Source organism: Neodiprion fabricii, chromosome 4, assembly GCF_021155785.1.
Source record: "Neodiprion fabricii isolate iyNeoFabr1 chromosome 4, iyNeoFabr1.1, whole genome shotgun sequence".
In the NCBI taxonomy this organism is placed as follows: Eukaryota; Metazoa; Arthropoda; class Insecta; order Hymenoptera; family Diprionidae; genus Neodiprion; species Neodiprion fabricii.
In genome coordinates, this window is record NC_060242.1 from 16,573,101 (window position 1) to 16,599,413 (window position 26,313).

At 35.9% G+C, this 26,313-nt stretch overlaps 6 protein-coding genes across 9 annotated transcripts; 3 read left to right on the forward strand and 3 right to left on the reverse strand.

Annotated features, from left to right (window-relative positions):
• Positions 1-1,919: 1,919 nt before the first annotated feature.
• Positions 1,920-5,875, forward strand: LOC124179811 (protein Fer3). Its single transcript, XM_046564573.1, has 4 exons — positions 1,920-2,268; positions 3,418-3,572; positions 4,859-5,018; positions 5,145-5,875. The coding sequence occupies exons 1-4, from the start codon at positions 2,221-2,223 to the stop codon at positions 5,295-5,297; spliced, it is 516 nt and encodes a 171-aa protein (XP_046420529.1). The 5' UTR covers positions 1,920-2,220; the 3' UTR covers positions 5,298-5,875.
• A 1,014-nt stretch (positions 5,876-6,889) lies between these two features.
• LOC124179810 (protein ERGIC-53) lies at positions 6,890-10,405 on the reverse strand. The gene is made up of 10 exons (XM_046564572.1): positions 10,093-10,405; positions 9,790-9,846; positions 9,209-9,479; positions 9,023-9,122; positions 8,802-8,913; positions 8,543-8,717; positions 8,260-8,456; positions 7,773-7,972; positions 7,482-7,687; positions 6,890-7,319 (listed from the first exon to the last, which is right to left on the reverse strand). Exons 1-10 carry the CDS (start codon positions 10,388-10,390, stop codon positions 7,283-7,285), a joined length of 1,653 nt encoding a protein of 550 aa, XP_046420528.1. The 5' UTR covers positions 10,391-10,405; the 3' UTR covers positions 6,890-7,282.
• Positions 10,406-10,603: 198 nt separating this feature from the next.
• Positions 10,604-12,530, forward strand: LOC124180915 (biogenesis of lysosome-related organelles complex 1 subunit 6-like). Its single transcript, XM_046566837.1, has 5 exons — positions 10,604-10,901; positions 11,076-11,189; positions 11,259-11,346; positions 11,425-11,511; positions 11,590-12,530. The coding sequence occupies exons 1-5, from the start codon at positions 10,837-10,839 to the stop codon at positions 11,701-11,703; spliced, it is 468 nt and encodes a 155-aa protein (XP_046422793.1). The 5' UTR covers positions 10,604-10,836; the 3' UTR covers positions 11,704-12,530.
• LOC124180912 (Krueppel homolog 2) lies at positions 12,167-18,213 on the reverse strand. 2 transcript variants are annotated; one of them, XM_046566833.1, is made up of 6 exons: positions 18,043-18,213; positions 16,931-17,098; positions 15,620-15,801; positions 15,441-15,508; positions 14,008-14,141; positions 12,167-13,890 (listed from the first exon to the last, which is right to left on the reverse strand). In XM_046566833.1, exons 2-6 carry the CDS (start codon positions 17,095-17,097, stop codon positions 13,680-13,682), a joined length of 762 nt encoding a protein of 253 aa, XP_046422789.1. In that variant the 5' UTR covers position 17,098; positions 18,043-18,213; the 3' UTR covers positions 12,167-13,679. The 2 variants fall into 2 exon arrangements, with proteins under 2 accessions (XP_046422789.1, XP_046422790.1); XM_046566834.1 differs by lacking the exon at positions 18,043-18,213 and adding an exon at positions 17,327-17,347.
• Positions 16,561-22,052, forward strand: LOC124180911 (dehydrogenase/reductase SDR family member on chromosome X-like). 3 transcript variants are annotated; one of them, XM_046566832.1, is made up of 7 exons: positions 16,561-16,771; positions 19,643-19,768; positions 19,874-19,981; positions 20,104-20,277; positions 20,390-20,597; positions 20,708-20,909; positions 20,989-22,052. In XM_046566832.1, exons 2-7 carry the CDS (start codon positions 19,720-19,722, stop codon positions 21,172-21,174), a joined length of 927 nt encoding a protein of 308 aa, XP_046422788.1. In that variant the 5' UTR covers positions 16,561-16,771; positions 19,643-19,719; the 3' UTR covers positions 21,175-22,052. The 3 variants fall into 3 exon arrangements, with proteins under 3 accessions (XP_046422788.1, XP_046422787.1, XP_046422786.1); XM_046566831.1 differs by lacking the exon at positions 16,561-16,771 and adding an exon at positions 18,737-18,878; XM_046566830.1 differs by lacking the exon at positions 16,561-16,771 and having other exon boundaries at positions 19,093-19,768.
• On the reverse strand, positions 21,464-26,308 carry LOC124180914 (ras-related protein Rab-30-like). Its single transcript, XM_046566836.1, has 6 exons — positions 25,973-26,308; positions 25,745-25,878; positions 25,559-25,642; positions 25,088-25,271; positions 24,838-24,989; positions 21,464-24,732 (listed from the first exon to the last, which is right to left on the reverse strand). The coding sequence occupies exons 2-6, from the start codon at positions 25,829-25,831 to the stop codon at positions 24,622-24,624; spliced, it is 618 nt and encodes a 205-aa protein (XP_046422792.1). The 5' UTR covers positions 25,832-25,878; positions 25,973-26,308; the 3' UTR covers positions 21,464-24,621.
• Between the last annotated feature and the right edge of the window lie 5 nt (positions 26,309-26,313).

Below are 26,313 nucleotides of genomic sequence, written 5' to 3' on the forward strand. Positions count from 1 at the left end.
GCTGCGATTGAGTTTATCCCCGTCTAATAACTCCCGCCGAAATTAGGTGGATAATATGGAAGGATGAAACGAACAATGAGGGGATTCCCCGAGTGGAAGGGGCGCAATTAGCTTCGCTCTAATCCCCCTGCAGCCAACACTTGGTTACGGAAATTCGCAAACACCCTTCGTGTCATAATGCAAGCGGTTATTTCACGCCCTCATCTCTAATCCCATTCTTCTCACAAACGCGATCATCATGTTTATGGAAAACGTTCGAGTCACGAAATTTAAATATAAGTACGAAAAATTGTAACACGCAAAAATCACGAACAGAGTGTGGAAATGTGCAGATACCGTATATTTAGAGATAGAAATAATAAATTGGTTCAACCCACCTACATGCATGATGCAACCAACATACAAATTCTTTTATCTTCCTTTACTTAAAATCATTTCCACGAATTTCTAGAAACTCTGCGAATCTGCAAGAAACAAATTTTCGACACACTTATTCCGGGCATCCCTAAAAAATGTCAAATTTCTTTTACCTCTCGAGTATTATTCTCCTGATAATTAGTATGCCCAATTTTTTCTTTTCTCTTCATAGAAGTTGGAAAAAGGAGAAAATGTTTTTCTCAATTGACGACGTTGTTAATTTGACGTGACACGTAAAATAATTTTCCCGTATAAATGACAGATGACTTTTTGGACAGGAAACATATATTTTGACGGCACAGGGTTCTACTGCAGTTAGGTACAAACATATTAGAAGATATTACGAAATATATGCACCCCAAAACTGCAGAGTCTGATCCGATTTTACACGGACATATATATAGATATGTCATGTACGTATAAGATACAGCAATATTTACGGACTCAACTCCGCGACTCCCCTTCTATTCAGGCTTCGCCGCCAAGTGGAGTGAATAAGCCAAAACTAATATCTATTTAATTAATTCTAGATTTATTAAAATCTGTCACACGTCTCCAACCCCTGTTATGTAATAACTGATCGCTTACACTGCTTGCATTCAGGCATTGATAACAATATACTTTGCAGAAGAATATCTATGCACAAATCATCGCCGTAAGGGGATGATGTAAAAATATTTTATAAAATTATCTTCGTTATCAGTATCGTTTTGTTTTAAGTTCAAAACACATTAGAAAATTTTTTTTTCTAATCCGAAAAGCTTACAGTGTTGTCAAAAAATTTTAAACGTTCTTCGGACGATTTTTAACTTCTTCAATGAAATGAGCTGTTGTTAAAAAAATCTTTAATATAATAACGAGGAGAAAAACATTCAAGCTTCAGGGGTTTCTTTGAAACTGATTGAAAATAAAATAATTCCGTCCATTATTCCTCGCTTGAAAATTGTTTTTAACGTCTGAGTTATCTCTTCAATATACATTCTCTGTGTCATCGTTGAAAAGAAATACACACACACACACACATAAATACAAAGTAAAAAGTATTCCATCGACTTGTCTATTACTGCCATTGTATATAAATATCCTGCATGAATACCCTTGAAAACTTGGTCTGTATAATCGCAGGCATCGCGAAAATTGTATTAATTCAAGGAATTCGCGAGGACGCGAATAGTCCTAAAATTAAAAGATAATAAGTATAAAACAATACAATTCACGAAGGACAAGTCGGATCGTCCAGTGCGCATGAATTGCGAAATTTTCCATGGCGGTGAAAATTTGCTTCACGCAGATTCTGGGCAAGAATTGCGGCATGTGGCGAAGGGGAGGAGTCGGCACAGCCCAAGGGGCGATCATCACCCGAGTCCGCGAATAGTGGCTCCAATTTTCCCGACCCTCGACGAATCGCTGGTCCGGGAATTCCGGGGAAAATAAAGGGGTGGAAATCATCCCTCCTCGAAGAGCCCGGACAGAGCGATGGTATCCAGTCAGAAAGGGCGGTTCAATCTGTGCTATAAGAGGCGATCTCTGATCTTGGGTCCAAAAATCATCGGTCATTTTCTAACTCGCCAAAATTGCGGATCAAAAATTAAATAACGAGGAGACGGGTTTTTTGCAAATTTTACTCGGTGTGTATTTACCCAGTTCCATTGAAATTCAGTGAGAAGCGGTGACATTTTATTTACAATTTTTTTAAACAACGCAGTAAAATTCACGAATATTGACGCTTTATACAGCTGGCTGAACTTCGGGTTTTCGTCTCGCGAATCGTTTTGTGCAAAAAACTTGGCAGCTCATCCAAATATGAGCTATCCCGATTCTTTGTGGGAAATTAACGGGAATCAACCACCAGTGAGTATATTTTATTATCGATATAGGATGATAGTTGGTACACTGAGCGGGTATTTCCGTTATTTTTTGCCATTTTTTCGCCAAAGCTGCGGGAACCGATATATACAACGATTTTCTTGTAATATCTTGTCAATTTAACACGGAGAAACCACGGAAATCGAATTAGAGGTAATTTAATACTATGGAAAGCTGAAATCGATCAATTTATGAAATTGAAACCAAATACCTATTCAGTGAGTGAAATAAGGTGGGAAATTATATGACAACCAGTTTTCGAGTTTCAATTTTTTCCGACGAACGTGCGAATTCTGTCATTGATCGGCGCCGCGACGCAAGGCGTCGACTTGCCACGGCTTGATCCATGTGTAAATCGAATTAAGGGGGTATTCTAGTGTAGAAATTTGAAAAAATCGATTTTTTTTTTTTTTATATTTTCAAAGCTTAACCTTTTAAGAATGTGTCCTTGAAAGGACAAGTCAAAATTTCAATTATTTTCAGAGATATAGCTATTTTAGTGACACGTCTTCAATACTGGCTCGGCTGGAACGAATACTTTAAACGCGTTTTTCTCAAAACTACATTTTTCAAAACGGTTGACATGATTTCTCAAGTTCTATTGAACCGATTTACTTGAAATTTGGTGAGAATCTTCTCAATACATGTCTCTATCGCACGAACCATTATTATAACGAAATAATAATTTTTACTATTTTTAAAAAATTCAGAAACGTCCAAAAAAGTCAAAAAAAACGTATTATTTTTTTCGGACAGCCGTAATTTGGCAAAAAAAATTTTTTTTCGACTTTTTTTTGGTTAGTACGATAGCTGCATTTATGTAGATTAATAATATATTTTTTTTTTTTTTCTGATGACCACAAGGGTAGAAATCGTGGCGACGAGGATACTGCCTTTTGTTTTCCCCTTCCACTTCAAGGACGCATAATTCCATGAAAATTTATTTTTTTGTTTTTAAATTCATTTTGTGTGCTCTTAATATATAAATAAATAAATGATGAAAAAATGGATGGTAAAAATATCAATAGCTTTTATTTTATTCACCGTCAAAAAATGCTCGAAATTCGGGCCTCTAGACTAGAATACCCCCTTAAGCGGACTGCAGGCACCTGATCGCCTTAAATTTCATCGCAGGTTATTACACCTGAAATGCCTCAGTACCCGGGAACCGATTTGGGAAGCTACCCTGTCTGGGAAAGCACGATGCTTTATCCGCCGCCGCCTCCGCAACACCCTCACATAAATGAGCACAGTCTCTACAGGCAGCCATGTGCCCTACTTCACCAGAGGTATTATAAATTAGGGGAGACGAGTCCTAGTTGTCATAATGTTACTCTCTGATTTATAGAATTATTTAGAATAAAATTTTATTTAATTCAGGTATGAGGCAATGTAGATGCATCCTTTGCGCACCTAGAGAAAATTCGTGAATGTTCCGAAGCAAGTTCGAATAAGGTTGTTCGAATGATCAAAAAAAAAAAATCGTCCCAAGTATTTTAAATGACGAAAATTGGTAAAAAATTATGAACAGTTGTTTTTTTTGCACCTTTGTTGTTCGGATTTTATTTAGATGCAAGAAACTCGGGGTATCGATATATATTTTTCAGCAAAAATTCTTTTCTTTATTGCATTTTTTCCTGGAAACCACGAAACCCTTGACCTACTCTCCGAAAACGCGGAAAATCCCGAAAAACTTGACCCGGACTCAGAAAACCACGGAAAAGTCAAAATGGGGCAAGTTGTGTGAAATTATTGTCAACGTATGACAACTTACCGCAATGAGCGATTTTGTTTAAAAATGTGCATATTTTGCTGACCCGTTATTCGAATAACAAAAACATATACCAAATCAAATGAAAGCGACAAGAAGCACTTTTCCGATTATCTTATTGCGAAATATCCAACTGCAGCCAAGAAGATAAGAAAAGACATAGTTTGAAGATATGTATTTCTTATTATATTAATTACTTACCAGGACCAATTAAAATTTTTTAATCACTGCAAAGCAGTATATAATGCGATATTTTACTTAACAACATTTATTTATTTCAAACATTGAATCTACAGTGCCGTTCGTTCCGATATCTAGCGGCGGAGATATGGACGTTGTGACAACTAGGACCCGTCTATAGTCTCCTCTACCCTGATACTTGTGAATATTTGCCACTATTATATAAAAATAAATTTTTAACGAACTAGTCATTTTTATACCTCCTCCTCAACCCTTTCAGTCACAGTGGGATGCGCATCGTTCCACCTAAAAAAATTCCATACCCTAGCCTCATGCCAGTTTATTTACAACTTCGAACGATCTTTGTTACTTCGTATGACACGTAAACCCCTGAGTAACAAGTTTCTGCTAGAATCGGCGACTTTTGATAGTTTTTTCGATTTCACATCCGCCATCTTGGATTTAGAAATGATCAAATTCTGACTTCAGATTGGTGATCAGCGACTTCAAAAACCCTCGAGTAACAAAATTCAGGCGAAAATATTGAGTGTAAAACTATGTGACTGAAAGGGTTAAATGATCGAAATTTAATCACTATCGAAAAATTGTTACAACGAATTTTAGCCGATACACTCCAAACGGCCGCTCCCCAAATCTTCCATCCTCAACGACGAAGAAGCCGCGGCGCAGAGTGGCGACGGTTTCTCAGAGAAGGGCTGCGAACATCCGCGAAAGGCGTAGAATGTTTAATTTGAACGAGGCATTCGACAAGCTGCGGAGGAAGGTGCGTACGGGAGTATTTTATTCTTCGTTTTGCGAAGCAGCAAAGCGACAAACAAATAACAAGAAGTGGTAAAGATACGGTACATTTTTTTACAACTTTTGGTCTGACTTTTTACAACTATTTCAGGTGCCAACATTCGCCTACGAAAAACGACTGTCCAGAATTGAAACGCTGAGATTGGCGATAACTTACATCGCCTTCATGGGCGAGCTGCTCGGGCTAGATTCGAACAGTCCGAAACAAGATTACATCCCGAGGGAATATTACCTTCCGAATTGAGCCATATTTTCGGATACGCAAGTGCGTTATTCGATTCGTTTCATTCACGTATAGTGCGCGTTATTAATAAGTACGTGAGTAATACACGCAATCATGATTCTGATACAAATCGCAACCCATGTCTTCCATTTTAAACTTTAGACAAATGATATACAAGTATTATACACTAATTATATCGTTTTAATATACACAATATGAATAATTTGCATTTAAAACGCGTAATATAAATACACGCAGACTAATTCGCATATCTAGACATAATCATAAAATTAAGTTATTGATATTATTATTGCTTATACGCGCGTATAAAAGACACGAAAATCAGTTCTTTGTTATACCATTATGGATATTTATATTTATTTATTTATTTACGTTGAATGTATTATAAATGATTTTCGTAAAGAAACAATTGAAATATATGATAATAAACCCGATTTCGACGAAAACGAACTGAATTTTATCGTATGACAAATTAAGTTTCACACAAAATTGATTTTCGTAATGTGGCGTGCGTTGCGCCTGAACGAAGCCCGAAAGGCAACTCGATTTACAGGGAAAATCTGCTCTTACCTGCCGTTCAATTCTCTCGAAAAATGAAAGCGACCATTACACCTGTTTTTGTATTTTTTTTTACCTCATTATTTATTTTTAATAAATTCATATAAACATTTTTCATCCGGACATACAAAATCAATATTACAATTATAATGAAAGACATTTGATTGTTCGTGAAGAAAAGGAAAATTTTTTCGAACAGAAACACGCCAAGCTTCATCCTTTAAACACTTTTTAAATTACTTTCTCTTGACGTATATTGCAAGAGAGAAAAATCAGCACCTAGATTAAAAAGAAAAAAATACAACCATTATAAATCACCTTCCCTCATCTATGTATATATAAGTTAACAGACATAATCATTTTATCAATATTACTATGATTATTAGTATTAGTATTTCTCCGTAACGAAGAATTATTGATATCTTTGTACGCTATCGCCGTTATATTTGCAACACGTTAAATGATTATAATTTATGAACCGTCACATCTTTGCCACAAAATCGTTGCTTCTCGGTGACATACAAATTTATTTCAATCTAATTTTCACTTGTTTCTAGTTTTCTTGTTAGTCTCATTCGAGAATAATTATTATACAGCTCATTTATAAATTTTTCGAGCATTTTTCTCGGACACTTAGATTCTGTATGTCTTTGGAATGTCTTTCAACGTTTTTACGACGGTGACCCGAATTATCTCGCTTAGAGAAATGCGTAAGCGATAAGTAAAGGGAAAAAAGAAAAGTACTAACGAATATCTGTAATTCAAATGCATGTAAACACACCGCCGCCTCTTTTAAAAGTTTCAAGTAAGAAGAAGATATGGTGCAGCGGTAATTTTTTTCGTTTCCTTCATTCTTTTTTATTCAACAGTTACAATTCTTTTTTCCCTGTAAGTAACGTATAGTATATGTATATTTATGTATAAATAATAACATTTTCATAGTTCAATAATATGTATGTTTATGTTTTCGAATGATCCGATTTTTTTCTGAGTGTGATAGAGAGATGGAAATCGAGAGAATGAAAAGTACCAAAAAAGTTTTACGTGCGTTTATTTCACGTGACGCGATCAGGAAGTTGTCGCTGAAGAATCGACGTCGTAACTCTCGCAGCCTCTTTCATTCGAAACATTGTTCACACATAATTTGTAAATATATTATGTACTATACATGTAATATTAATTAGTTATACGTTTGCGACGTGTAAATTATTATGTACCTATATTTGTTCAATAATAGCTGATTCGAAATACAAACACAAACACGGAAGAAAAAAAAAATAATTAAAAAAAATTAACTGCTTGCCTAGAGAGATGACATCTTATTATTACTGGATGATGATATTTAATTTATAGACATGAGTTTTATGTAATTATAATTACAAATTAATCGAGCAGAGAATATTTCAAGTTGTCCGATTTGCTCCGAGTTAATAAAACTTCTTTGCTTGTGCTTCTTTACTGTCCCTGCAAGATAAAGAACCAAAAAATACAGAAGTAGAAAGAATTAACGAGAGCAGGTGATGAACAGAAACGTAAATTTACCACAACCAGTCCACGTTACACATTAAAGTAAAGAATTAATCATTATAATTATAACTTTCGACCAAACAATTCGAACTCGCTTACCTGTATATATTGTATCCTAATAAAATGACCATCTGTACCGCGAGGAAGACCAAGAACATGGAAGTGGTGAGACAATTTCCTGTTCGACAATCCTTATTACCGGCATCCAACTTAACATTAGCGTGTTCTATGTCTCTTTTGACCCTGTTCAATCCGTCTTTCATTTCGGATATAAGCGCCTGGTAATCGTAGCCGATTGGCTGAACCTGGAGAACGTTATACCGAAGTCAAACTAAAGCTAGACAAATCATAGAATTTGCGAGACCTGAAAACCGAGAAATTGCGGCGTACCTGAGCCGTAGGACCGCGAGCTTGATTGTTCAAGATAGTGTCAGCTTTGGAATGAACTTCGCCGACGAAAGATTTTATCTCTCTGGCTGTGTTAAGGATGGCGTTCTGATTGTTTAGCACTGCGTCGACTTCGGGCCGTCTTATAGTGTCGATTAATTGAATCGGTTGACCAGGTTGCCCGCCGGCAGCACCTTGGACGCCTGAAAGGCAAGACTCAGTGTAGAATAAAAATTCTACGTGCGATTGATCCCTACTGAAATGCTTCATTACTTAACAAAGTTATCATGCCATACACGCAGTTTGCATTCAAAAAATAAAAATTTTATACAAACTCTAGTTTGCAATTCGCACTCGGCGACAAATGTCCAAGTAAACAGGAATTTCCTTCTATCAAATCTCGACGAAAAAAATTTGTTTCGTAACTTTTCAGCTGCCAGAAATAGTGGCGCTTGATTTAAAGCGATATGTTGTCAAATTTAATACTCACCGCCCACTTGGACTTGTGCTATCAGGCTAAGGGTTCGTTCTTGCCTGCCGACTACTTCGTCTAGTTTTCTGTTTAGTTCTCTCAGCGCGTCGAACATCTGGCTCTGTCCGGAAAATATTTGACGCAGCTCTCGCTGATTATCAGTTTCGAACCATTCATCGAACTCTTCCTTCGCAGGCTGTTCGTCGGGGTGTTGTCTGCGCAAATAATTTAGTGTGTCAAACAATCGACAGTACATAGTCAAGTGATGATAATGGTTTAGAAAAGCGGGCAGATTTTTTACCTACGATAGTCTTCTTTTTGCTGTTCTAGTTTTTTCTGATAGTCCTGATACTCCTGGCCAAGCTTGATCTCCTCTTCAGTCGATATTTTGCGCCCACCGTCGCTCACCGTTTGGCTTGTAGTATGTAGAGATGTGGTCAAGAAGTGCAAGACGTCGTGATCGTCGGCCAGCCCACCTAAAATAGAGAATCAGACGTTCTTCAGGGATTCTGAAAACTTTTCAAAAACTACACTCTCCGATTGTGAGCAAAAATATTCACCAGTGGCTGCAGATACTCCAAAGTAACCATTTTTCGGTAGTTGCACATTCTCCGCACGCAGACACATCTCGAAATCTTGATCATTGTTTGTCATTCCATTGTGGAAGAGCACCTTTGAACACATTATCGAGAAGATATATTTGTAGCGTTAAGCTATTGGTGGAAATATTTTCATTCAAATATAAGGTAACACGATCGAGCGCCTGAATGAAGAAACTCACCGTTAATGTGTTCTGGTAGTACTCAATTTTCGCTCGGGTTGGAAACGGTTTGTTACGAAAATCCCGCAGACAACCAGCCAAAAGCTGAGTTGTTCCATCGCTGCAATTAGAAGGTGCAGAATAAATTAATCACAAAACTCTGATAACTAGCAAAAGGGGAATTAGAGAAAGAATTGGCTCCCTTACTTTGCATGATCGAATTGTTTCGTTCCATCATTGAGAACAGCCATGATGTAAGGGTTGTTATGCTTATTATCATTGTCGAAGGAATCGAAGAATATTCCGAGTCCATTCCACTGATCCGAACTACCAAAAACTGTCCCGTCGTAAGAGCCTTTGGACGTCGTGTACCAAAATGCTAAACCATCTGCACCAATTCTCCCACGGCCAGTGACGCGGAAGACAATGTTAACTTCCCACCAGTCGAAGTTTGTCGGCTGTTTTGTCCATATGGCTCCTGTTATTCAAGATCAAACAATTAGAAATTAAGGTTAGATACAGTACGCTGATAGATTTGAACTGAGATGTTTGTAAATCGTTCAAGAAAGAAGAGAGAATACTAAGCGACTAAGTTTGTACATTATCATAAGAACAGATTTGAATTTCTAATGGAAACTTAGTTTATCTTATGAAAGGACACGATTGTGACAATACGTAAAGAAATTTTTTCCTATTAATTTCATTAACTCCGGAGAAAGTCAATACAACCTTTGATAATGATATTTTTCGATACTCCTGAAGTTTAATCTATTCCACGTAATTCTTACCTTTTTGGCTCCGTAAGGACGGAGCAATTCTGACGTTTTCGGCACTCGCGATCGCATCTGGAAAGCAATAAATTCCGATTAGAATGCGATGGTCGAAGATGAGGGAAAGATCAGTGTATAAGAGGCTGGCTGAGAGGTTGGAGGACCGATTAAGGTGATTTTCGACAGGGCGCAAATAGTATTGCAATAAATATTCGGCAACAAACGAAATCCATACGGTAGGAGACTGGGAGCGCGGGTTGAACGGGAGACAAGATTGGTTGATGGGTTAGGAGACGAATGAAAAGATCGAAGACAACTTACTTCCGCCGTATTCCCAGAAAGGCACGCTCCCGTCCTTTTGGGCGAGATAAGGAGGCTTGAACGAGTACTTGTACTCGAATTTCTTGTGTGGATTCTGAGCGAGAACAGCTGATAGTCCGATTGCAATGATGCAGACAACAATCGCGGGCCACCTCACCTCCGGCGCCATTTTCATTTTGAAATGCCACTTGCCAGCCGAACTGCACTCTGCAGCACCGTCGTAGAAAACATGGTGCTTAAAAAAATAAGATCTGCTCTTGCGCAGCCATCTCTTAGAGTCAATCGCGTAACCATCCATATGAAGGTCATCTTGAATTTTCAACCAATTGGATTTGAGATCGTTTGGCGCGCATGTTAACGTGTAGAATTTCCAAACAGTTTAATGTCGTATATTTTTAAGATGGCTTCCATATGGGCAGCGCAGAACAGGATGAAAATACATCCCCCCGAGGAACATACGCTATCTTCCTAGATCATGGTGGAAACCAGCTCGTCAGTTTGATTCGGCGGTTAAAGATGCTCGCGGAGAAAACTCGAGTTGGATTAATCCGATTGGCCGATACCTCTTTTTGTGACGTGTCAAAATCTGAGAGCCTTCGATGCCGCAGACGGCATCACAACATAACTCGCCTTGCCACTCGACTCCAGGCTCCGTTTTTTGCCGCTTTATTGTTGACAACTTTCTACGGCTGGGTGAAAGCCAGGCATCGTTACAGATTGGCGAAAACAACCGTTTGATCAAAAATGATGACCGACATAGGCGAACAGGCTGCCGTCGAAGTGCAGCCGAAGATCGAGCAATGCGAGAGGTAATATAACCTAGCACGAACGGACCTAACCTCTTAGTCAGCTGTTTTTCTATTAGGCAAAATTTATAATACTTAATTTCACGTTTGAAAAACTAATAAGCATCAGTATCGAACTAATAGCGCAAAAAGCCAACTTTCAAGTTCCAGCTTTTCATGGAATGATTTTCTCCTTAGTCCTAATGGAATTCGCGTTGATTTTACCCAAGCGACTGTGAATCTGGCACAAGGACTGCTCGAGGTGTATCGACCACCGCTGGAGCAAGTCAAGAAGGAATTGATTGAATTGACGTAAGGGATCTGGAAGCAGATTCGCTTGGTTCTCCGAGGTGGATGCTAAGACTAGATTTGATGTTTCAGTAATAAGCAAGAGACCCTCATCGGTCACATGCATGGAGAGAATGCAAAGTTGTGCCAGGTACAGGAGAACTTGGATATAAATGAAATGGTGAGTCCTTGTTCCTCCCAAAATTCTGCGATTTGAGATTGTTATTGCGGGATTGAAATTTTGATGTATATTTTGCAGTTTACGACGATCAAAATATATCAGGCAAAACTGGCAAATATTAAAAAAGACATGACCTCTGTCCATGAACGTACAAATAAGCTAAAGGTAATGAAAAACTCATAGTTTGAGACTATCTTGCAATATTTTCGATTCATTACATTTTTCATACTTTTTCATACTCAGAAACGAGCGACACGTTTTCAACAAATTAAGGAAAAGGAGGTGCTGCTCAAGGAACAGCGAGAACAAGAGATTAGTAGGGAGCACGAACTAATAGGGAAATCATCAGGGTCATAATTTATTGAAGAGATATTTGTGAACTTGATAAATCATTTGTTTGTGCCTTTTGCATCATGTTTACATCATTATTACCTTTATTGTTATCATCATTCATAGAGATAAATTTAAATATTTAGGATGGATGTTCAAACTTGTATACATGCATGGACATTTGACTACTTGTGTAACTTTGTAAGTCTCTGCCCTGGACAGAAATGTGATAAATACTGTAAATAAGATTAAAGTGATAGGATTTATAAAAATGTATTGTACTTTACACCCCCCTTACCAATTGAGCAGATGGAAGCTGTGCAAAATGTATCTAGAATTCCATCAGTAGAGGAGCTTCCATAAATGACGTGACGCTAAATTCTATAGTATAGTATAGGCATGGAAGAAAGACGAATAGCTCCCTTGCAAAGTTAAATAAACGGTTTTCAAAAAGATTTGATGGGGAAGGGAAGAAAGATCCACGAAACAATTACCTATTTAAAAAAACAAATTTATGGTATAATATCCAGCGACCACAAGATAAATTGAATAATCATAATATACATACAAATATCAATATGTAACAAGACACTAACTAATATTGTATTATCGATAGAATGCAAAAGTGTTAATTATCATGCCTTTGTGTCTAGCGGCAATATTATTATGCTTACACTTACACAGTAGTAAATTGATATCGATTATTTATAGTGATACGTGATTCCGTATACTTATAGTTCTAAAATTTCAGGTAATCGTTCTCAAGCATAATTGAACCGAATGTTTAAAATAAGAAAAATTTTGAATAAGCCTAGATTGCCTGTACATCTAACTTTGTTATCTTCATTTTTTACTCTGTGTTTGAAAAAGTCATTCCAAATATTATGCAACTAAATTACATGTAGTATGAAATTTTTATTCTGTTCACATTCTCAGTGAGATATAGTTTCATATTCGAAAAAGAAATTTCTAGATATTGTTAATCATTATTCAAATCATCAACGATATCTTAGTCACGATAATTAGTGGTAAAAAAAATTGTGTACTGTCAAGATCATGAGAACTTAATGAATGCACGTTTCGGTGATTCTTGTGAATGTACTTTAGTTTCGTACATATTGCGAAATTTTTTTTTTTTGTACTTTGAAGGGAGAGAAGTAGCGAGAGAAGGGGCGAAGATATATTTTACATTCAAATGTTCAGAGTAATGAATCAATATATCAAATGGATTTAGTTGTAGTCTTATACACACTCCTGAATAATTTAGAAGATTAGAATTGTTCTTCATGCGTCGTATAAGAGCAGTAAATATTTTGCACAACTCTGCTCTGCGTTCAAAGTTTCCTTTACTACAATCTTATAATGATATTGAATGTTGGTCATTATGGTTTGCTTTCATTTTTTTTTTTTCTCAGTAATAATGATTGTTAAGTTCAACACTAACACATTAATACACCTAGAAGCGCTTAAAATGTGAAAATTAATTGAGAAAGTTGTTACAAATCTTCATAGCAAATATTCTGTGCTAAATTTCAATGGATAAGTAGTTGCTATTGCGTAACAAAACAAAAAATACAAAAATATCATGATTTGCTGTCAAGATCCTCAAAATCTATTGTTCAAACTCTTGCAGGGTGTACCAAAGAGGCGGTTTCTTACATCGGCCAATCTACAGTCATCGATTCAATACTTTCCAATATTGAATAGAGTTCGTGAAGATAAGATATTTCTTTTTATTCATAAAATGAGAGTGGAGGGGGGGGTGGGGATGTAACAATGATGCTAATAAATATAAAAATCATCTTGAAACAATATTTTCAATTCTGTTTCAACATGTGACAACCATCCTCTTCAGAAGCTTCTTAATATATTAATTGTTCGCTTTTTGAACATCATCGAACATCCAAAGGTATCCCAATTTGGATTATGCAAGAAAAAAATATCTGTTATTATTCAGAATGGAAAAACGAGGAATACGTAGAATTAAATAACAAATGATATTATTAGGGAACGCGAGACATGTTTTGTATTAGCCCTATAACAAATGTGATCGCTCGTTTCAATATAGCTGGTGTACCAGGCTTGTTTGAAATGACCGACAGAGAATTACTAATCTCACGGAATAGATTGCGAGTGAACGGATTGCGTCTTGAAGACAAACGCAAGGCCAGAAATTGATAGTAGATGAAGGGCGTCAGTAATCCGGCTCGTCCACTGTTAAACAGAGTAGAACGCATACATTGAACTATTGATAAACTAGAACAATGGAAATAAATGGAACAAAAGAAATCGATCAGCGAACAAAAAAATATAAGGAAATTCATAGCATACTTGAGGATCAGTAATATCGTGTACGGTAGCAGGAGGGCTTCACAGATTGCACACAGTCTGAGTATGTTCCTAGATTGGAATTCCACTAGGGAGATCAGTAACCGCGCTCCCCACCAACTATTTTGTCCTAGACACTGAAAAAATGCAATATCAATCAAGTGTCTGTAATGTCAGAGTAAAAAAAACTTACATACATGTATATTAGACTGTTTCAAGATAAATCGATAATTTTTTTTTTTTTTTTTACACAATCTTAAACTATACTTGGACATCAAAAAATAATCCTCGCGAAAGGAGGGGCCGGTCCTTCAAGATTTAGAGGTGTCTCATCGGACCTTTGTCTTTTTTATTTCGTTAATACGTAAATAATTAATTTGCATGGATGGAACAATCGTTTCTCTAGTCCTAAAATGATGAATATATTCCAAACTTGTGTATAAGTACTGAATATACTAGAAAAAACGATCTTGATGATCGCAGCAACCATTATCGGTCGATATATACGTCAATAAATGCAAAAAACAAAAAAAAATATAAGAATCTCCGTAAAAATGTATTTTTTATTATCGTCAATAATCTTCAATGAATACAATCATTGATACGCTGTTCCGATAATCATTTTCGGCTACAAAAAACTTGCCTGAAATTGACATAAGTCATTTCATCAATAAAAAATCGGGGCGCTTATTTCAACAATGTGAATTGCCCCATGATTTCCTGAATGAGCCTCTCATACAATGGGAATCTACCGAAAGCTTTCAAACGTGCTTAATGGTTTTCTCACAAATGAAAGTAGTAAATGATTCAGCTGAACGTGGAGTAGCCCTTGTCGAGGAATATAATAATTTGTTAACTAAAAATGAGGAACAAAAACAATATTTGTTCGAAATAGTTCAAGACCATAGAAAAAAATACCCCAATTGCAATAAGTCAAGTTTTTTGCAGCCGAAAATGATTATCGTAACAGCGTATCAATGAATGTATTTATTGAAGATTATTGACGATAATAAAAAATACATTTTTACGGAGATTTTTGTATTTTTTTTTTGTTTTTTGCATTTATCGACGTATATATCGACCGATAATGGTTGCTGCGATCATCAAGATGGTTTTTTCTAGTATATTCAGTATTACATAAGTTTGGAATATATTCATCATTTTAGGACAAAAAAAATGTTTGTTCCATCCATGCAAATTAATTATTTACGTATTAACGAAATAAAAAAAGACAAAAGAGACACCTCTAAATCTTGAAGGACCGGCCTCTCCTTTTGCGAGGATTATTTTTTGATGTCCAAGTATAGTTTAAGATTGTGTGAAGCAAAAAAAAAAAAAAATTATCGATTTATTTTGAAACAGCATAATATATATATATATATAGTGTGTATGTGTGTGTGTGTATGTATATATATATAAAAAAATTGTGTACGTACGTCCAGCAAAGTGAGAGAATAACTAGCCGAATGCAGGATAGCGAAGAGCAAAACAGGAGCAATGACGACTATGATTTGTGTTAAAGAAATTCACTCTACTATGTGGCTTTTCATCATTTTAGACTAAAACGGCTGAAACTAAATTACCGGCGACTGAAATTCGCATGATAAAAGGATACGTGAAGCTGGAGCGACGTACAGGAATATTAACGAGTAGAATAAATTGTGGCATGAATCCTCCAGGACCAAAAGTGTCCAGAATTCTCTGCTGAATTGTACTCGTGGAAGTCTTTGATGAAGTCTAAGAGCACTGGTCGCTGCGTTGCACATCAAGATTTTGTAGTAAGCGTTGTAAGGATTTCTGAGAGAGAATCAGGTGATTAGTATTCACAATATTCCGATTAAATTATCATTACATAACACTAGCTACCTGCGTTTAAGAATATCTTAGATCCTTGCCTTCTTTTTATGTGCACACCATCGTATGCAATTAACTAGATTAACAAAAGAGGTTCGGATGCCATAAAGAATACATTATGCTAATGAGTTGACATACTTTCTTTATGAAACAAGTAAAGTTCAACGTCAAGGTAAATGTGTTCACTCTCTTCTACGTTTCGTTTTTTTCTCCTTTTTGTTTCTTCACTTTAATCATCCATCTTTTGTACAGTATGTGCAGGGTGTCTACTACAATTGACCAGTCAGATTCCAAGACAATTAATTGGAAAATTCCAGGACCTTAACTTTGTTTTCTTATCAATTTATAAGAATAGGATAAGTCAGTAATCAATGAATTTATGTAGCAACTTATACACAGAGTGAATTACTAACGACTACATAGTGCGTCTGCTAAAATTTAATGCATTCAAAATACTCCAGGACTTTTCTAGGATTTAAAGAGCAATTTTTGTTTTCCAGGATAATCCGAGGATTTAGGGATATTTAAGGAGCAATAGACACCCTGTATATTTACGAAATTTGAATAGAAATGTTAAGAGCCTTTACTTCAAACATATCGCTACAAAAACAAAATGCCAATTATAAAAGGCAAGGATGAAAAAGAGGAAATCTAACACTGTGTCAGTGATCGTGTATCTATTTTGCATATCTACTAATGGAATACTCGGACGCCGTGCTGAGTAATAATGCTGATAAAGTGATTCTCGCATTGATTATGTAACAATTGAAGTATATAATGAAATCTTCAAGTCATGCCAAGATAATGAGTGGGACAAGGACGTTCGTTAATAACTGAGTCTGATCGAGATGACAAAAAGCAGAAGAAATAAATGCAAGATTAAAAAGCATGTGTTGTTAACAGCGCGATTCAGGTATGTAACGACACGGAAGCATGTACTCAGGCTGGAATTACTTAATACTTCCAACATTTAATTAGGCATAGTAATAATGTATTAAAAAAAATGAGCCAATTCAGATGATATTGTTTAAACGTATGTGAAAAAAATTTACTCCATCGTTGGTCGGCCTACCCAAAAATTGGAATAATGTAGCCCACTGTGAAAAGTATAGTCAATACTCTTGTTGCCCATAGTCCGACCGATATTTTGTTATCGATAACGTGCTGTTTTAAATTCTCCCATCCTTTTTCTGGCGTTGCAGTCCTGTCGCCTGATCCATTGCTCGCGGTATCAGCCATTCTGCAACAAAAAAGTTTCACAATAAGGGAAAAAATAGTTCCAAAAGGATATAAAACTATCGAATATGAGATGTTTCGCAACAATGATTGTATCCCGTTATTAGCCGTTCTATCGAATGATATTGGAAAAAAATATGAGTAAACGTATTTGGCTTGATTGCCTTGATTTCAATTTAATAAATACAAGCAGTTATGCAGAAAAGTGGATTTGTTTTCACCATGTTTTCACCATTCAAACTCAACGTCGACATTCTTAACAAGTGAATTTTAAAATGATGGGAGATAAAATGATAAACAATACATAAAGAACTAATCGAAAAACAAGTATGAGAGAGAGAGATAGAGAGAGACATCTCAAGGACGCATAAATTAAGGGAATATTTTACTAGGCAATTAAATTGGAAACAAGATAGCAACGATGGCGTTGATATTTTTGCTAGATAATATTGCAGTAAAACAGGTTTCTAAGACTAATTAAAATGAGAAGAAGAGAAAGACAAAATTTGAGCCAGTTTTTACTCAGGTGAAGATCATTTCTATGTGCCTGAGGCAAATTACCGAGAGATAAGCGATTTATCATGGGCCGCGTGATCGGTGACATTTGGACAGAATGAATCGTGAAATAATAATTATGTAGGTGCGGATGCGAATATACATATAATTTTAATATCTTTTGTGAAAATCTAGGGTAAAAGTGTCGGAAGTGAGTAATCGGCAGTTGCTCTGAGCTGTGTTTGAATAATTGATTGATCCTCCACGGAGGAATCAATTTATCGGGAAGAGCCCTTAATTTACAGTTATCGTAATTATGCGTGACATATACATCTAAAGAACCTAGCCCTACTTTTGCACGTTCACACATTGCACGAATGATTTGCGGGTGATTGCTGTACGGGAACTTGAAGGGCGTTGAAGGGACATTGATAATCGTGGAAAGACACTCACCTTATATGTACTAAATGATGTTTAACCTTATATTTAATTGATTCAATTTCTCGTAGTAAATAACTACAAGTTCATTTGAGCTGTTTTCACGGCTACGTGTATTTCTCGAGCTTTCGCGAGCAGGTGCGAGTTGACTTGACTCGAAACGACTTTGCTGCTGCGCCGTGCGGGCCGTGCGACACGGACCGGTATTTTCATACGTCTAGAGCCGTAGAGATGGCGGCACAAGCTAGGGCCTTAATTTCGATATTTTAATTGTCAGGATGTTTCAAGATTTTTGAAGAATCTCACAGCGCTCACAGCAATAATTTCAACTTAACTCATTTTCACCATATTGAAATTGAGTAGTGTAAAAATGAATCGATGATAGAAAAGTACTGAAAATCTTTGTCGAAAAGTAACTACTGCGCCTCGATTTTTAGCAACGGATTTTTAACGTGAATTTATTATTTCATACGCCGCAAACACGAATGCAATCATAAATTCAATTTTGATTATCCCGTTCATATTTCTTCAAAAATTTCAGTATTGCTGCACATTATGAAATGTGAATACAAACTCACGAACCGATTAAGCGTTTCGAAATTTCGAAAATATCGATTTCCTAACACGGTAGGCTGACACGGTGATCTGTATGCGGTTAATCGATGTGTCGATATATCGACTCTCGAAATCAGAAATCCGAAAGTATTAGACAGTGGCGCATCACAAGGTCATTCGCTTCTTGCCCAAGCATTCACGGCCATCCACGCTATATTCACGCTTTCCGCCGTGGGAAAAGGAAAAAGAATGGAAGAGAAATCATGTACTTCCATACAGCATTTAATAGTACATGCGTATGTTTATTAATTCCCGTTATTTTTCTAGTTTTTCTGTCTTACAGTATGTTCGTTTGAAACTTTCTAAAATATTAGCACATTCGCAACATGCGAGAAATTCGTCAATTTTAACTTGACGCTTCGAACGCTAATCATCAAATCAAATCGCTGCGGCTGCAGATTGAGCCTAGCCAGCAAGAGACATAATGTAATTTGTCCTAATTATTTATCGATGACATATGTGTAATGCGATATTTAGCGGTCACCATTTATTACTCAACTATAAACATAATTATTTGCTTACTCGACGTTGTACTTGCAAACAACATTTCATCTGCAAAACCAACCAGCGCATGCAGTGCGTAATTTTAGTCCCATTTTAGTCAATTACGAATTTCAAATTACTCTAAACCCTCATCGTGTCCTATTTATTATCTTGCGTTTGCTATCTACAGAAGTGTAAATAGATACCGTACCTAGTGGAATCTTATGAAAAAGTAACTGTAGTACAAACGTTTACACGGATACGTGCACACGAACAGGCAAGGTCGGAGAAAGCGGCCGAAGTGAGAAAGTTCTAACTTCGGAAAGTGTTCCGAGTAGTAAACACGTCAGGGGGCAAAGGAACAATTATCCAAAAGAATTTGATAATCATAATTTGACGATTCAGTGAATCGGCGTCCGGCTACGAATGAAAACAGCTGCGGTATCGCAGCCGAGTAAAGGCCCAAACATGTTTCTCTTATTCGGTTCAATTTTTATCTTCGCCGCCGGTGTTGCAGCTTATTTCAAACCGAAGAAAAGCCTGTCTCACATCACCACTGAGATACTATACGAATTCAAGTACAACGCGCTTGGGATGAAGGCCCTTGTGGCAGATTTTCTTGAGTCCAAACGCAACAGACTCGGTAATAACACTATGCACAAATTTATAAATTTTTGTTATTCTCACGCATGAAATATTCCCACGCCTCGTTTTGAATTTGTGAATAAAACATCCACTTATTTTTCAGACCTACCCAAAAAGGCGGGAAAAGTTGCTATCGTTACAGGTGGATCTCGAGGAATTGGTGTTGCAGTTGTTAAAATGCTGCTCCAGTGTGACATGGAAGTAATAATTGGTAATCAATGGTGCATTTTCATAGCGTTTCACCTGCAATCTTTGCTGTGATGCAGCGTGTCGTTACGCTTTCCCTTCAACTGGTAACCACATGTACTTATTTCTCGTATGAATTATTTACAGCGTGCAGAACGCCTGCAGCTGCCGACAGAGTTGTGAGATCACTAAGAGAATCAGGGGTGACCGGAGGATCGACAAAAGTGTATCAATTGGATAACAACAGCCTTGAATCTGTGAGGAGATTTGCCGAATCCGTTAAGGTGGAGTACCGAAAAATTGACGTTCTCGTGAACAATGGTACAGTGGCTTAATTTATCTGTGGAAGGAATAAATGAAAACAAAATGATATATGCTTCAAAACTACGCAGAAGCTTGGGAAGTTATTTAGAATCAATTTTCTCATTTTCAGCTGGCGTCATGTTTACTCCTTATTCTGAAACTAAGGAAGGTTTCGAACAGCAATGGGGCGTTAATTACCTCTCTCATTTTTTGTTGACGTCGCTGCTTCTGCCGTTGCTAAAAGCTGCTGGATCGCAGAACGAGTCGGCTAGAATCGTTAACGTCTCTTCATGCGCTCATCTCGTTGGCACAATAAATTTTGACGATATTAATTTCAAGTAAGTACATGATTTGATCATGAACACAAAACTCTATACTTGCGATTACAGGGCACTGCTCACTTGAAACTTTTATATGAATTATTAACCAAAGTTCTGTTTTTTCCCAGAAAATCTTTTATCACGTCAGCTGCGTACGCTCAGAGCAAATTGGCTCAAGTAATGTTCACGAGATCCATCCAAGACCTGCTGGTCAAGGAGCGTATTTGCGTTGAAGCTTACTCTGTTCATCCTGGAATAGTGAATACGGATCTCTTTAATAATACAGCGCTGAAAAAGCATGCCCAATGGATAATCAACTTGTTCTTTAAGGTGAGTATATTACTTTAATAAACTCGTATGAAATTAGTAGCTGTATGCATAACGTTTTCAAATAAATTTGTGTCTACAGAATCCGACACAAGGGGCTACTCCAATTGTTTATGCTGCTGTGAGTAATGAGATCGCAGGAAAAGGTGGAATGTACATCAGTAACTGTGGCGAAAGTCCAGTTAATGACAAAGTTGAGAATCCAGAGATTCGTCAACGACTGTTCAATTTGTCACTTGAACAAACTGGATTACAAAGTTTTATCTAAAATTATGTTGCTTCTGATATTACGTTCTATAACAGCGGCCTTAACATGGTACAAAACGACATCGTGAGTCAGTTTGACAAATTAAAGAACTAGATAATTACATTCTGTAGCCAGAATATAAGTATTAACTTGAAAACATACTCATGTACATAGCTGTCTGACTAAAACGTAAGTATTACAATATTCATGTACTTAAAACGAGTTGGAAGGTCTGGCGTTGAAAAGGGTAAAAATCTTTATTTGTTGAATTATTTTACGAACCTCGAACAAAGAAGAAAACTCGGATGTGTTCAGTTGAGAGATTTTATTTGGTTACAAAGAATATCAAGTGTATGAAGACTGGACAAAAATATACATCATGTATTCATAGTTTTACAGAGAAAAATGTGAAATGTTCTTAGAATAAATAATTATTTCTCGACTTCCAAATATCTTTTGAGATTATATTTGTAAGTTGTTACCTATTTATTTTTATGATACAGTGTTATACATGTCACTTGAAATAGAGTAAACTTCATTATTGCGTCAAGAAATCAAATTATATGTAATTTTTTTTTTTTTTTAATTGTAAGTGTACGTATTTTTTCAATTGATTTTAATTAATTTGTTGATAGATTTACACAATCTGAGATAATGTAGTCTGAGTGCCCAAATAATATAGAAATAATGAATCAACGGATAACCGAATGACGAGTTTTAATCAATCCAATAATCCTAAGTGAAATTTCGAATGTAATGAGAATAGCCCGCAAACCCAGCCAACACAAAATGGGGGTGCTTAATACGGAGATATAGATATTTATTTGAATATAAATTGTAACACTATCACGGTAGGTTGATTTTAATTTTTATTAAATAAATTACAAGATATTGGTCAATTTGATTTGGTTATTAGCATTTTAAAGCAGTGCAGAGATATCTTTATAAATATTTGTAGTTTGCAAATAATCATCTAGCAGTCGTTTTGTTTTCATATATTTTCTTTTCATTTCTTCATGCCGAATAAGAATTTTCTAATAATACTCGTTTGCAGTAAGATTTATTACAATATCTGTATATGCAGGTAAATGCTAATTGAGTAGAAAGTCAGTTAACATTTTACAGTAAGTGGTTTGCGGTACTACAATGAGTACTGATTTTTACTTACAATTGCAGGACACAGATGTGTAGGTATAGGTATGCGTTTGCATGTACTTAACAATAATAATAATATTTATTGCACGAGCTGTTTTTTCTTGCGTCGAATTATCGTTTAGCAAAATGATAATTATTATCAGCTATGCGAGTAAATTCTAAGCCATTTAATGTCTAATGTGAAGCATATTTACAAAAGAGAAAAAAAAACTGTGGACCAATATTACACGCAATGTCATCTATTGGTTATTATCTTATTATTAAGTTCGCAATCAGTTTCCATACGTCAATACAACAATAACAACAACAACAACCAATTGCTGTGAATAAATTATCAAAGGCATAAATAAATAGTAAGAATATTGACAATTTGAAAAACTTCAATATTCTTCGATTCATGTATGATTATTAGTAACGGGAGAAGCTCATGCTGATGCTACGCACACGCGGACGCAACTATGAAAGCTGTTTTTGATTATTTACATTAACTAAACATGGAGTATACATCAAATATAAAAACAATTTGATCGTACTTTATAACTAGACTTCTAAGTCAATGCGTGTTTCAAGTTTCTTTCTTTTTTCATTAATTAATGGCAATTTTCAATTTTCTCGTCAATAAATCCATCATTTTTATGTTTAAAGCGAATTAAGTACAGAGCCTTAGTACATAAATTCTATCACTGTTCAGTCGGTGATATATGATAATTAACTATAGTATATAGTGTGTTTGTATTACGAAAAAATTTTAAATTTCTTGCTGAGAATTTCCTCGTGATACATCGTTATACGACATAGCGAATATTTTATGTTACAGCTATTAAAGAAATTTCTGGCAACCTGGAAACCCATTTTATTCATGAATTCTATTTAGAAGTCTTCTTTCATTTACTGCCATTTATCACACTATGATTTTCATAGGAATTACACCATATATACGTAGAGATAAATGACAAGTGAATTGATATGTTTTCATTAGCATGGCCCAAACCCATACCTTTCTTTGCCAGTTTATTTGTTTTCTCGTTTCACTACGGTTACAATAAATTATATTCAACGCGCGAATTTGGTGTGAGAAAAATGTTTCGGTAATTGATATACATGTTAAAGTAAGGACCAAATTGTCACGAAGCGCAACATTTTTTTATTAACTTCTGTTTCCTGTGAAGCTGTTTACAATTATTATATTATAGTATGAAACGTGCGATGATTCTTAGCTTGGCCGCACCTTCTTTTCTTTATTATGATAGTCTTTCGAAAGCTTGCAATACTTGTTCAGATGATCTAGAACTACTGCAGTGTGATCGAAAGTCGATATCTTATTGTATTATGATAAAAAATTACTTGATATTAATTGACTGCTTGTATTTACTTGGAATTTCCAGTTAGCTTCTTTAATCAGCTTTGACAAACTGTAAGTCATTTGTAACTAATCACCGTTCGCAGAGTCGATCAAACCAAACAAAACCATGTTATGATTAGGCAAATTATCAGAAATATTGGACGAGAGAGATGATAGTTATTCCGAATTAGCTACCTTAAATGTAGAAGAAAAAAAATAGGTACGTAAACGAAACACTGAGCTATATTCAATACTGTTCAAATTATACAAAGTAAACATGCAGACTAGACTGTGATGCACGAAAATTGAGTAACCTGAGAGCTTACAACGAAGGTAATATTTGCAACAGGTAATTATGATATAATTGTACAATGAGTAATTAGCCTTAATGGTAAAAATTAACGATAAATCAATAACTAGATATTAAAATCTCAATGGAAACTTAAATAATTAATCAACTGTTTATCAAATTTAACAGCGTTTGGCTCCTACAAGTTTGTATTTACAAATTCCAATGCCCAACCTGCATTTGAACGATCGAAAACTGTGGCATGCTACTTTTTTCATACGGACACTTCACGCATATGATTTGGGTATGTAACAAAATATAAGTACAAGCAAGAAAGAGACGCAATCGTCAGAATTATGCAACAAAAGGATAAAATGTACTATGAAGACATTATCTACACGAGCTTCAATGGGTTTGATCATTTGTTTGTTTGTTTTGCTTTAGTTTCTTCAAAGGAGGTGAAAATTTTTTAAAATGGGTACATATTATATGTATGTATAGATTTAATATGTGTATAAAATCAACAGGCTTGAAATGCTATCAAGTGGAGTGTAAATGCTTATTAACGTTGCAACTTTTTTCATCAAGCTACTTCTAGTATGTCAAGGGATTTCAGTTGCCATTGATTGGATGATGCAGTAATAGGAGAACAAGTTGTCGAAAACAATTCGATCCCACAAGATTAAGTAAGTCGGCTACAACTGCAATTACTGCTGTCGCCTATTGAAGTAGTTTTACCATTAATTGAAGTAGCGTTTGTTTCGTACCTCGGTAATTCCTTGCTCCGTGCTTGCTGAAATTTTTGAATAGTGGAAGAAAACATTTTTATAAAGTATTCACAATGAATGAATGTCAAAGTTCTACATGATTTGGAAATGAAAATCTTCTCGTTTCTTACTTCCATGAGCTCAGCAGCAATTTCCATGAAGAGTCTTTCCACGTTTTCAGCCTCTTTCGCAGATGTTTCCAAAAAGTACATGCTGTGTCTCTGCGCAAAGTCTTCTCCGACGTGCGTTGGTATTTCTCTGTCTTCACGATCAATTTTGTTACCTGACGAATTTGCCATGAAACATTTTTAATCAGAAATTGTCAAATGGAACCTCACTGAAAATTTTATGCTTATCAACAAACAATTATTTTGTTCTCACCAACTAGTATCCTCAGTACTTTGTTGCTGGCGTATTCTTCGATTTCTCGTAGCCAGTCTGGAAGACAATCGAAAGTTGGCTGACAAGAAATATCATAAACTAGAATTAAAGCGTGCGCTGATCTATAGTAGCTTTGGGTGATCGATCGGAATCTTTCTTGTCCAGCCGTGTCCCAAATTTGTAGCTAAAAAAATGTAATAGCTTGTTAATCAAACGTTTCCTGGTTAATTCAATTACATTTAAGTAATATTAAGGTTATAAGCGGTAAGAATATGCACAAGAATGAAAACAAGGGAGGTTATTACACATTTGTAACACTTTTGAAATTTCGTTGTTATCTATGTTAGATGATTGAGGATTTTTATGTACAATTTTGAGAGTTTAGCGAGCCTGGAAAGTTGTACATGATTGTAAAAATGCGTATACACATTCAGTTAGCAATATACATGTAAAACAACTTGTGATACCAACCTTAACTTTCTCGTTTTCTACCTCGACGGTTTTGATCATAAAATCAACCCCAATCGTTGCACCTTGACCAGGGGGAAAGAGCCCCTGATGAAAACAAAGAAAAAAAAATGAATAAGCACAAGATATAAAAGGGAAATTTTGGACAATACATGCGAACCAGCTTATTTGTTAAATGAAAATGATTACCTGAGTAAATCGTCTTACTAAGCATGTTTTTCCCACCCCCGCATTACCAACTAAAACAACTTTGAAGAGGAATTTGTAGTCTTCCATCGCATTTGCGGTTCCGCGGTATCCCGATCCCGTGTAAAAAAGATATCCTGTTTGCAAGGGGTAATTGTTGAGAACATTTCCTCTACAGGGCGAAAATTGAAAATGATGATGCGATACACTTTTGTGTATCGAGAGACTCACCTTGACAGCAGCAGCACCAGTGATCTCGAAAAATAACGAAATTTACGATCACATCAACAATAATTGTACAGATTGCACGGTCCGTACAGGTTCATCGCGGGGCTGTTGAACTAAATTGCAAAGTGTCTTACACAAGTCAATGCTGTTTGATTTTGAATTGCGAAACGCTTTGCGCTATCACATTTCAATCAACAATAATATTCATTACCACTGCTGGAGATACACGATTACTACTGAAACACTGTACTATGACTGTCCTGTACGACTGTACGAGGTACTGTCAGAAATTACGTTTTTCGATCTCAACTCGCGTAGACGATTGGAGCTATCCAAATTGTGAA

Bases quoted from the DNA above. Each gene is read 5' to 3' on its own strand.
- LOC124180915 (XM_046566837.1), top strand. From the start codon at position 10,837: ATGATGACCGACATAGGCGAACAGGCTGCCGTCGAAGTGCAGCCGAAG. The intron at 11,190-11,258 runs GTAAGGGATCTG...TTGATGTTTCAG, and splicing joins AAGGAATTGATTGAATTGAC to TAATAAGCAAGAGACCCTCA. The intron at 11,512-11,589 runs GTAATGAAAAAC...TTTCATACTCAG, and splicing joins AACGTACAAATAAGCTAAAG to AAACGAGCGACACGTTTTCA.
- LOC124180914 (XM_046566836.1), bottom strand. From the start codon at position 25,831: ATGGAAGACTACAAATTCCTCTTCAAAGTTGTTTTAGTTGGTAATGCG. The intron at 25,272-25,558 runs GTTGGTATCACA...ACATTTTTTTAG, and splicing joins TAGAAAACGAGAAAGTTAAG to CTACAAATTTGGGACACGGC. The intron at 24,990-25,087 runs GTGAGAACAAAA...CAAATTCGTCAG, and splicing joins AGTACTGAGGATACTAGTTG to GTAACAAAATTGATCGTGAA.
- LOC124179810 (XM_046564572.1), bottom strand. From the start codon at position 10,390: ATGGATGGTTACGCGATTGACTCTAAGAGATGGCTGCGCAAGAGCAGA. The intron at 9,123-9,208 runs GTAAGGGAGCCA...TTCTAATTGCAG, and splicing joins AAACAATTCGATCATGCAAA to CGATGGAACAACTCAGCTTT. The intron at 8,914-9,022 runs GTGAGTTTCTTC...ATGTGTTCAAAG, and splicing joins ACTACCAGAACACATTAACG to GTGCTCTTCCACAATGGAAT.
- LOC124179811 (XM_046564573.1), top strand. From the start codon at position 2,221: ATGAGCTATCCCGATTCTTTGTGGGAAATTAACGGGAATCAACCACCA. The intron at 2,269-3,417 runs GTGAGTATATTT...ATTTCATCGCAG, and splicing joins TTAACGGGAATCAACCACCA to GTTATTACACCTGAAATGCC. The intron at 5,019-5,144 runs GTGCGTACGGGA...CAACTATTTCAG, and splicing joins TCGACAAGCTGCGGAGGAAG to GTGCCAACATTCGCCTACGA.
- LOC124180911 (XM_046566830.1), top strand. From the start codon at position 19,552: ATGAAAACAGCTGCGGTATCGCAGCCGAGTAAAGGCCCAAACATGTTT. The intron at 19,769-19,873 runs GTAATAACACTA...CTTATTTTTCAG, and splicing joins GTCCAAACGCAACAGACTCG to ACCTACCCAAAAAGGCGGGA. The intron at 19,982-20,103 runs GTAATCAATGGT...AATTATTTACAG, and splicing joins TGACATGGAAGTAATAATTG to CGTGCAGAACGCCTGCAGCT.
- LOC124180912 (XM_046566833.1), bottom strand. From the start codon at position 17,097: ATGGCTGATACCGCGAGCAATGGATCAGGCGACAGGACTGCAACGCCA. The intron at 14,142-15,440 runs GTACGTACACAA...GCATTTTTTCAG, and splicing joins ATTCTCTCACTTTGCTGGAC to TGTCTAGGACAAAATAGTTG. The intron at 13,891-14,007 runs GTATGCTATGAA...TCTGTTTAACAG, and splicing joins ACGATATTACTGATCCTCAA to TGGACGAGCCGGATTACTGA.